The 10,434-nt window shown below is 39.5% G+C and overlaps 1 protein-coding gene and 1 non-coding gene across 2 annotated transcripts; both read right to left on the bottom strand.

The window, feature by feature from the left end:
- Nucleotides 1-82: 82 nt before the first annotated feature.
- Nucleotides 83-9,744, bottom strand: cfap418 (cilia and flagella associated protein 418). The gene is made up of 6 exons (XM_067448307.1): nucleotides 9,384-9,744; nucleotides 8,951-9,050; nucleotides 8,745-8,803; nucleotides 8,530-8,595; nucleotides 8,207-8,302; nucleotides 83-247 (listed from the first exon to the last, which is right to left on the bottom strand). The coding sequence occupies exons 1-6, from the start codon at nucleotides 9,521-9,523 to the stop codon at nucleotides 88-90; spliced, it is 621 nt and encodes a 206-aa protein (XP_067304408.1). The 5' UTR covers nucleotides 9,524-9,744; the 3' UTR covers nucleotides 83-87.
- trnas-aga (transfer RNA serine (anticodon AGA)) lies at nucleotides 9,716-9,797 on the bottom strand. The gene has a single exon. It is a non-coding gene; the product is annotated as a tRNA-Ser (tRNA).
- Between the last annotated feature and the right edge of the window lie 637 nt (nucleotides 9,798-10,434).

Genomic DNA, 10,434 nt, shown 5'->3' with positions numbered 1-10,434 from the left:
TGCATTTTCTTTTGTGAGGAGGGGAGCACACGGCACTCGCAGGTGGACACATAAGATTTGAGAGGGAGAACTGTTGCAGACTCAAGTTCATGATTTGTGTTTGCCGCAAACCCACTTTAGCTGCTGTTGCTCCCTCAGGTCTGAGAGGGACAGGGCAGAGTGCCAGCTACACTGGCAGGCATAAGCACGCCCACCCTTTCTCCTCCTCAGTTTGCCTTTTAGTTTGTGATGGTCTGGCATGTTGTTCCTAACGAAAGGGAAAAGAAAGAAGCTTTGAGAATTTGAATATATTTTTGTACTTGTAGTTCACAATAGCCTGATGTCATCATACTCAATTCTAGTCATAATGAGTCTGATACTGCTCCATTGGGCTGTAATTATGGGGTGTGTTTCAGCCAAACCAGGAAAGACATCTACTGAATAGACCTACAACCAATCAGAGCAATGGAGCGGCGCATAACGTTAGTTGTCAAATGTCGTTTTTCTGCAGTTTTCCTGAGGGTTGCTTTCCATGTTTGCAGGTTGAAGTGAAGCGACCTCAATTGTGTGACATATAGACCCAGGAATGCAAATTTTAGCAGGCAACCATGCCAAAATAACATACATTTTACCCCCAAACGCCATTTTTTCCAGAGAACCCCCGAGAAGCTATTGTTTTGGGATAGTAGCTGGCGCGTTTTGTTGTAAAAACTTGGCAACCCTGTCTGCACAAACAGCAGAATAAACTGTCTTTGCTGGTGTTGTAAAAAAAAAAATTTAAGGATACACTTACCAAGTACTTACCAACATGATCATCATTTCTGAGAGAAATAGTAAAGGTGAATGCATATACGAACAAGTTCTCAGTTTAGGATTAGAAGAAATACTAACCATGCGCCTTTGATGACGTGGATGATTACATTACTGTTTCTCATCTGTCCATTATTGTCTAAAGCCTGTCCTGACAATTTCATTGGTCCAAACAGTTTCTGTTCGGGCATAATTACTCCTCTATGGATAAAGTCCAGACCATAGACTGTAAAAAAATATGGACGTAGTGTCCGTGAAGTCACCCATAGGATTCCGATAAGCTGCTCTAAAGCGTAAAATAGAGACGAGCTGGCCGTTGCCATCTTGGTAACACATCATTGCATGTCACGCCTGGATTACAGAAGCTTAGGTGACAGTGACTGTAGACAGCAGATAAATGGCTATCCACCTGCCACTCAAAGTAACCACACCCTTAATTATGCAACTTTAAGGCTTTATATAATGTAAACGAATAAGTTATAAAAAAATGTAGTGGTCACAAAGGGCATAATTAGCCGTATAGACCAAAACCACAATTTGTACCAGGCTGTAAATTTTATTTATTTATTTATTTATTTTTCTGCTGTAAAGTTGGGAATTTTAACATGGGGCTTAATGCGATTCTGCTCCCTTCTGGAGCCCTAGTGGCGAGTCGAGGAATTGCAGTTTAAGTTACTTTCTTATTGGATTCAAGAGAGGCCGCTGGAGGTTGCCGCTTCAACTGCCCGAGCTCAAATGTTGTGAGCGGGGCTGAGTTCGGTTGGCATCCAGGGTAAGTTCACAAGATTCAACAAAGAGTGCTCATTTACACAACGTGCTCACTGTTTCTGGTTATCTCCAGAACTTTATCACCGACAGATTTTTTTTGTTGTTGGTACATGTACATCCTGTTTTTGTAGAACTTAGAATTTTAAGAACTAATCTTATATGTGGGTCTGCTTTTCTCACTTCAAATTGGGGCTGGCTATTTTGAACATGAGCAAAAAACTTCTAAAGTTGAGTGGTTACCCCAGACTTTTTGTCCATTGGTCTCATTACAGCCCATTAACATAACTACTACTAATACTACTGCTACTAGTACTACTAATAATGATAATAATAATTAAAAAAACTATTATGTATATAAAAGAAGAAGAAAAATGTATTTATTGCATAAAAAAGGAAGCCTTATGTGACATAGTGGCACCAAGCGGAATTACAAAAAGTGAATGATTTTTCAAACAACCTTGTAAACTGCACATTAGCGCAACTCAAACATCACAAACACAGCTCTTTGTGTGCTTGAGATGCATGTCTCAAACGGTAAAAGTAGGCTACTTTCAATAAGAGGTCTAACATTAGGAATACTTTTAGCTATCTGGAGCAAACGTGAGTGTCTCGCTTATAATAAACCAATTCAGTGTATAGGCCTAATGCACCAGGCACATATTTTGACATGACGCGCTACAAATGTTTGATGCTGCCTACACTGCACACATTAAAACATCATAAACTGGTATGTCTTTCTGAACAGTTGCATGATTATGCTGTAGAGGCATCCGTTGTAGCGCATTGCTTTGACGTGTTCATGGACTGTTTAATCTTTGAAAGTTTAAATGCAGTGAATTTCAGGTTTCACTTCTGTAACCGAAGCTATGTAAGGCCATTCATAGTGATTTATGACACGTTATGGCATACCATGGGAGTGTCTATGGAAGTTAGTTAAAGGTGCCCTAGAATGAGTTGAAACAATATGTTAAATTGTTCTCTGATATCTTATTTAAGATACAGATACAGTTTTACAGGTCCATTTACAACCCTAGAAATTGTCCCTAGGATGTAATTCTGTTTTTGCCTTATTTGGAAGGGTCATGAATATTAATGTTAAGCTCTGCTCTGATTGGCTTATTTTAGCAGCTCACACAAATTTAGTTGTTCAGCGAAGCGGCTCGTGAGACACTTTAAGCAGAAAATCTCAAATGGAGATCGCCAAAATGCAGCTTACTTGTTTATTGGTGTTTTCAGATCATCCGCACACACGAGAGAAAGCTTGCGTGCATATGAACCAAGGGGCTAATCTAGCACCCGGAAAGCTATCCACCCATAGGGGCGGCCATTGCTAAACAAGCTATCACCTGCTGTTAGCATCCCTTTGACTCTCATTCATTTTTGCGTCACTTTGACAATGAATAACTTTACATCTGAGGCTTTTAAAGGGGGGGTGAAATGCTGTTTCATGCATACTGAGCTTTTTACACTGTTAAAGACTTGGATTCCCATCCTAAACATAGACAAAGTTTCAAAAATGTCAAAGTTTCTGTGTCAAAACAGGGTATATGCAGGAATCCTGAAGTTAATTTCAATACCTTTTTAAGACTTTTTAAAGACCTTCTCAAAATATTTTAAGACCTCATCGCACTTCAAGTTCTAATCGGCAACAAACCTTTAATAAACAGGTGTAGTCGAATGTAGACTTCAAATCTCTATCGTAGGCCAATTTTGTATTGTTTATTTTGCTTATCTGTTTTACAATGTATGGACGACCTAACTGCGCATTTCGCAAAATACATGACGTCAACCGTGCACAGCGCTCGCCAGGGATGGAAATTAACTTTTTTCAAAGTCTACCACTCAATGTTTTTACCAGCCACTTTTTTTATTTTTAACAAATTAATACTACAAGCTCTACAATACTTAAGCAGTTTATTTAATCTCAAGTCTCAATGAAATACTGACATTTTCACGATGATTTGTGGTCTTTTATGGCTTCCAGTTTTAGAGTTTTTAGTCCCAAGAATGAAACTATTCTTTTTGGTTTCTTTGAAGCGTGTTTACAACATACTGAGCAGAACATTGTCAGTAGGGATGCACCGAAATCAAAATTCTTGGCTGAAACCAAAAAAGAAGAAACCAAAGCCGAAAACTGAAAAATAAAATTCAAACTAGAATGTTTAACTCGACCTCACTCATGTGTAGATTAAATAATAATGTTCATGCCTACTGGCCTGCAGAAAGGTACAGAAGTTGAATAAAGTAATTAAATGTAAAATAAGTGCATATTTAACTGTTTAAATGAAAGATTAATCCTTATTAAACTTACAATCAATTCAAGCTATTCAATCAAGAGCATTGTTTAATGTCAAACTAAACATAAGGACATCACTCAGGCAGCAGTAAAGGCTACTGCGCCTTTAAGACCTGAAGCAGGGATATGCTCGTCTTTCTCGACTGTGCATACTATACAGTTCACTTAAGGCATATTCAGACTATGTCTGCTAGGATACTCATCAAGATGGACATGTTGACATACTTCTTGTGTGAGTTTGTCCATTTAAGCGCAGGACTTGAAAGAGAACTCAATATTTGCGCGCTGTGAGACAAGCACGCGCTCTCGGATGATGCACAGCGTCAGATCTTCTCTCAGCGCGCGCGAGTCTCACGGCGCGTCTTCACTCGAGTGATGACGGAGAAAACGACTGGTTATATGCGCATATACGGCAGCACTCGCATGCATTGAACAAAGTTTACAAAGAGGTGAACGGTGAAGCGAGTTTACCCGCCACAACTCAAAATCAGCCGCATTTGGCTGGTGGCGGTGCTAATTTCCATCCCTGGCGCGTGCGCTCCGAGCCGATCTCAGAGCACCCCGTTGTTTTTTAATACTTATGGGGATGAAAAGAAATATATTCATAAATACTTTTTGGAGTCAAACTCTTTTGACAAAGCTTGAACAAAATACTTTCAAAATTTAACACTTTATAAAGCCGTGATAAGACTTTTTAATACTTTATAAGGGTCTTAATTTTCCCAAAATTGATTTATTACCTTTTAAGACTTTTCAAGACCCCGCGGATACCCTGCAAAAATACTTCCGGTTTCTCACAAGTTTCGGAGAGTTTTTTTCGAGTATGGGTCGGCTTGACATCGATAGAGCGGAAGGTCCTTGTATGGGCCGTACGGGCTCTTCTCCCGGTAGGGTGCGCGCGCGTGTGACTAGAGCGAGAGAGGAAATGCACGCCCGTAAACACTCTCAGCCGCAGATCCAGTCGTCTGTGAACACTTATATCGTTATAGTCCGCGTCGCGCTCCACTTTATTCCTATGGGTGACATCAAGCGACTTCAACGCTTCAGCACAGCATTCCGGGAAGGCAACGCTGCATTTGAACCGATTTGAACGCAGAAATGACGGGAAGCTTCACAACATCACAGATCTCCACGGTCAGTGCTGTCACAGGACTTCACCAAATCATACCAAAGAAGTGTGTTTTTGACGGAGCGGTCCCAGCGACAAAGGTTTGGTCCTGCTTTGGAAACAGGCGGTGAGTTAAACTGCTTCAAATGTCTGTGCTGTTGGCTATCGTCACGTGAGTAAACATCAGTAAACGACACGATCGCGTGCTTCGTCATTCTAATGCGCTAGCGTTACTCCATTGTTGTTCTATGTTTAGCGTTACACTAGTCTGATGTGCAAAACCGTTTTGCTTGCTACTGCTAAGGTTTAGTCGCATACAATAGTCCATAAACCGAATCATGTCCTCATAAACTGCGAGTAAACACACACAAATGTTGACAGGCCACTTAATACAGTACATACCACAGAGACGGACGTCCTGCTGTTGCTGTTTCAACTGTTCAGTTTATTTCAGCCTCCGAATGATTCTAGATCATATCTGTATTTGCTGAGATCGATTGCCATGGGTCTCTCCACGCTTGAGGACATCACCGCTTTGTGCGCATTCGTCATTCTTTAGCTCCGCCCACACGATACGCCTCCAGGCGCTCGTTTTTTTCCGAAAGAGACTCGGTACAGCCTATATTTCTTTTATAAATATAATAAAACTAAAGACTTTTCGGAGATATGAAGGATGCAATACTACTCTATAGGTACTCAAGATTGACATGAGATTGACTGAAACTGAGTGTTTCATCCCCCCTTTAAAGACTCCAGTTGTCCATTGTTTATTTCTAAGGAAACACAACAAAGCATAAAAGGCTCCATTACCTTATATCTTACACTATCCCCCCAGAAACAGAAGCTGTTTTTGTAAAAATAGGCTAATGATTGCGTCATACATAACCAACTCGACTCTGTTGCACAGTAGAGTCATTACCGTATAGACAGGAGGAGACGCTCACGAGGCAGTCAGGGGGGACGTAGAGACGAAGTCCGATAAAGTCAAAGGATAAGAATGGGGAGAAGCCCATAGTGAGCCAAAAGCAAAGGGACAAAACATTTAAACAACGTGATTCAGATTTCCCTTTCCACAACTACTAGAAGACCTACAACTGTCAGACAGGTTACTCATGTCACATCTACGCTGTCAAGCTCAGTCTGAAGCTGCGCAGTATGCTCAGCCATCAGGAAACGAGTGCTTCTAATTGACTTCACTTTTCGCTGTTGAAGTCTATGGGGTCGCTGTGTCCATTTCTTTTACTGTCTATGGGAAAAACACTGGATATTATACATGTTCTTTTCATAGAAAAGCTCTGATTGGGGAATTTCAATTTCAATCTGGCAACTGCAAGCACGAACGCTCTTCTCTAATATTAACGTTTGTAAAGCTAAAGAATGACAATGTGGTCTCTCTAAGAAACTTTCAATTTAATCAGAAATTGTTTAAGCAGTCAGTAAGTGGATAAATCACTACTTACTGCTTGCAGGAATATAGTTGGAATTGCCATTTTCTTCAGTTTTAGACGCCAAGCGAAGCTTGCTTGATGTTGTCCCAGGTTAGAAAAACTTTCCGTGGTGAAATGGGCCAAGCAAACGAGCGATTTTGAATTAAATTGTTGCGGTATCCAATTATATTAAACATCAACCATGACTGTTGACATTCTTTGTCTGTGAGAAGGGTATGAAAAGTCCTCACATCCCCTGCACAGCCTGGATCATGACATTTGTGTCCATTAGCTGCCGTTTTCGTTATCTTCGCGTGCCGCTTGTTTACCTGATGATTCGGCTGCACAGTTCCGCCTGACATGAACATGTTTGGACATATACAAATGTTGGGGGAATATAAATTAATGATCCCAGCGATTGCGCCACAGTTGGTTATATTAAGATTCGCCTATTTTTCGTGGTGTTTTTCATACCATGATGTCCATGTCCTGAACTCCTATTATTTCACTATGGCAAGGTTAACTAAATTTTTCATTCTAGGGCACCTTTAATATGGTATCCCAAGGGTTCCCTTGCAAATGAACAAATTCATGCACAATTGATGCGGTCTCTTTACAAATAGTTGATAAAAGACGATGTTCAGTAGCATACAAAAGCCTCCATGTCCATGTAATAACTACGAGCAGTCACGCCCCAAACTCACGCTATTGGTGGAGCTGGAAGAGATTGACAGATCTGAGCAGGCCGCTCTCAATGTTTAGATGGTGACTGGGAGGCTCAATGTTTACACTTTTGGGGGAGATAAACCCATTAATGGCATACTAATAGCAGTCAATAAACAGTAAACTGGGTTAAGATAATTTATTTTAAACAAACAAAAAACATTACATACGTCTATTTCAAGGACCATTTTAATCAGATTTGTAGAATTTTTATATGCATATACCTGGATCTTAAATACAATTAGTATAAAGACATAAACATAGGGATAAAAAAATATCCTCTGCATTTTTAAGTCTTGTAGACAGCCTGCATCTCTTTAAGATGGTAAAACTCCTGTTATGGACTGTCAGCCATAAAGTATTTTGAAGAGATTATACTTAAGAAGTATATGGTTCTTTTCATACTATTCTATCTTTTATTTTAAACTACAGCATGTAATGCAAGCAGTGGAAACTAAATTAGACAGCATTCAAACAGGTGGTGTCTTGATGAGCTGTTATATCACCTGTTTAAAAAGGACGCCTGAAGTTAAGGTTTTTAAAGCTTCATTGACAAATTCCAACTACATGCTCTCCTAATTAAAGATGTAAGCTTGAACATCTCGAAAAAGTAAATCATTAAAACACAAAGACACTCGACTGTTTCTAAGCAGCAAAGTGCACCGTGGCCTAAATATGGAAGATAACTACATAAAAGACATGGTGCGAATGATTCATTGTCTGTTTGATGCTAAAGTTGAGACAGACGCTGCAAGACACTGTGTTGAAGATAAGGAAATGACGCAGTCCGGCGGAAAACAGGGTTTGTACAAAAAAGGTGGCGCGCTGCGTTGTTAAACACTTGTGTTGAAAAGTATTAATTTATCAGCCCGTCCAAACATTTTATAAAGCTTATCTGTAAGAGGGTGGCATGATGACTTCAACAAAGGCATCATTAACTGACATGCTGATGCTGTGCAAAAACGAGAGATAAAGGATTTGTGAGGCAGTCTAAAATGCCTCATCTGTTACATTGGGATACATGGATCAATGCTGCCCCCTTCTGATGAAATCATGTTCCCTCCTGATATCTTGACATTTTTGCAGATCCCTTACCTGAAAAATAGATAGTTGCAGGACGAATCCCACTCGTGATCTTCGAACATGAGTACGCTGAAGTCACAAGATGTACATCTTAATCGGTTGCAGGCCCTTTAAAAATAACAGTTCACAGTCAGCCAGAATACATTTGCACATCTAAATAAATCTGTCATGACTGAATTACTTGGTCAGAAGTGCTTTCTCAATGGGGAAAATGCCTATATGCATTGTAATACTGGTTACTGTTATTATTGTGTGGTGTGCACATTAAAACATAATTGAAATATGCATGGTGTCCTCAAATCAGGCAAGATTCAATATTCTGATGTAATTTTCACCTCTGAGAAACACTGGTTCCAATACCATGTAGTATAGAGCTTCCACCGAGGAACACAGGGCAACATCTGTTTGAGGAAAAAGTGATGAGGAAATCACTGACAGCACATCCTTACATCCTGAATCTAGTTATTGCCTTTAAAACGCTCCATTTCTCCTGTGTGACTTCTACATGCATGTTTGGATTTTTCGCCCCAAATAAATAAATAAACCTTACTTCTTGAACACAGCCTGAGAAAAGGAATCACTTGTGGAAGTCTTTTCTGAAATGGGTTCCTGTTCAGCAGATCACAAAGAGATGTTTGTGCACTGTCAACAGCAACTAGCAATATTAATGTCATCCAGTGTTATTAAAAAAAAATAAAAAACTGTATTATTTTCTTCACTGATCATGGCAAGGTTTTGTCCAGTTATTTGACTTACGTTTGTACTGATGGGTTGATAATCATCATCCAGAATTTCCTGCAGCATAGTGTCAATATCATCATTATTCTCATGTTCAGCTCTTTTACATCCTTGCTCTCTGGAAAAAGTGGAAATAGAAATGTTACAAGTTTGACTCTGGTTAATCTGGTTTTGGTTTGTTCTTAGATCTTTGAGGCGATGCATGGATGGATCAGACTCATATTATAAGTATAACGTTAGCCTACATTATACCCATGTGACGCTGTTTGTTAGCCTCATGGCAAACATCTGTAGAATTTTAGTCCGTTTAGTAACAACACAATGTACATCTACAACGTATTAAACGTGTTTGGCTATATTGTATACATTAAGGTTTTAGTTTTACATTGTTTGCGTTAGTCTTAGCTACGTTAGCTTGGGTGCTAATCTGCTAACTTAGCCTAATTTATACCTTGACTGTTTCTTGTCCTTGGGATTCGCACACTTTTGGTCCGTTTGTTTTGAAACGTAACTCGACTGTTTGGACGCCGACGTGCTACAACAAAACTTTGATTCGACTTCATCAAGTAAATCGTCTAAATCATCCGCCATAATTATTTGATAGAGAACGCCACGTTTGTTACCATAGAGACGTGTGGATCATTTATTTGTGGTCCCCTCAGAAAGGCTTCTAATGAAATTATGCAAAAATAAATTTGAATGTTCAGATAAACATTCCCATTTACGTGTGTTCCATGTGGATATTCCGTACGGCTGTCGTAAATTTTAGAAAGGAAAATGTTTCGTTGTCGGCAGGATTCGAACCTGCGCGGGGAGACCCCAATGGATTTCTAGTCCATCGCCTTAACCACTCGGCCACGACAACTCTACAAATAGCATTGGTTGCGGTCGGTCCCTGTTTTTACAAATCCTACATTTTGTGACTTTTTGGCCTTGCCACATATCCGTAAGCTATCTGCAAAAACACCAAGAGGGAAGGTAATTTCATCACGCGGGGGCAGCATTGATCCAGGTATCCCACTAAGTTGATCTGGTGGTGTTTCACAAACACATAGATACCTTCTGTCCTGGCCATACAACAACGACATTCCCAAATAATCACATTTTATCTCAACAAAATGTGGCCAAAAATACATTAAAAGATATTAACAGGCTTAAAAACAATACAAAATCAATGCAAACTGAAACTATATGCCTTAATTGTGTCCAAACGCGACACGTGAGGAACAAATAAATTAATACTTCGGCTCGACGTATTTATGCGGCTTTGGGACTGGAACAACATACATAGTGTGACAGAAGCTTATGTGCTTTAATGTAAACAAACAGAATTTAAAAGTGAGTTTGAATATAATTGTTCGTGAGTCGTGACATTTATAGACCTTACTGAAAGCAACAATTGATAATTCACCTCTTGAATTTTTTTTTTAACGAAGCAACTAATTTATTCATCCTGTCAAGGTGAACAAACATTATATGATTTACAAAAATATGTTTCAGTC

The sequence above is a fragment of the Pseudorasbora parva genome, chromosome 7 (genome assembly GCF_024679245.1).
Source record: "Pseudorasbora parva isolate DD20220531a chromosome 7, ASM2467924v1, whole genome shotgun sequence".
NCBI lineage: Eukaryota > Metazoa > Chordata > Actinopteri > Cypriniformes > Gobionidae > Pseudorasbora > Pseudorasbora parva.
Note: the sequence above shows the minus strand (reverse complement) of the source record. Positions and strands in the feature narration are given on the sequence as shown.

What these genes read in the sequence shown, in the direction of transcription:
- cfap418 (XM_067448307.1), bottom strand. Translation starts at nt 9,523, where the DNA reads ATGGCGGATGATTTAGACGATTTACTTGATGAAGTCGAATCAAAGTTT. An exon ending in TCTCAGGCTGTGTTCAAGAA is followed by an intron (nt 8,596 to 8,744) that starts GTAAGGTTTATT and finishes TTCCTCAAACAG; the next exon opens with ATGTTGCCCTGTGTTCCTCG. An exon ending in TGCAACTATCTATTTTTCAG is followed by an intron (nt 248 to 8,206) that starts GTAAGGGATCTG and finishes CCCTTTCGTTAG; the next exon opens with GAACAACATGCCAGACCATC.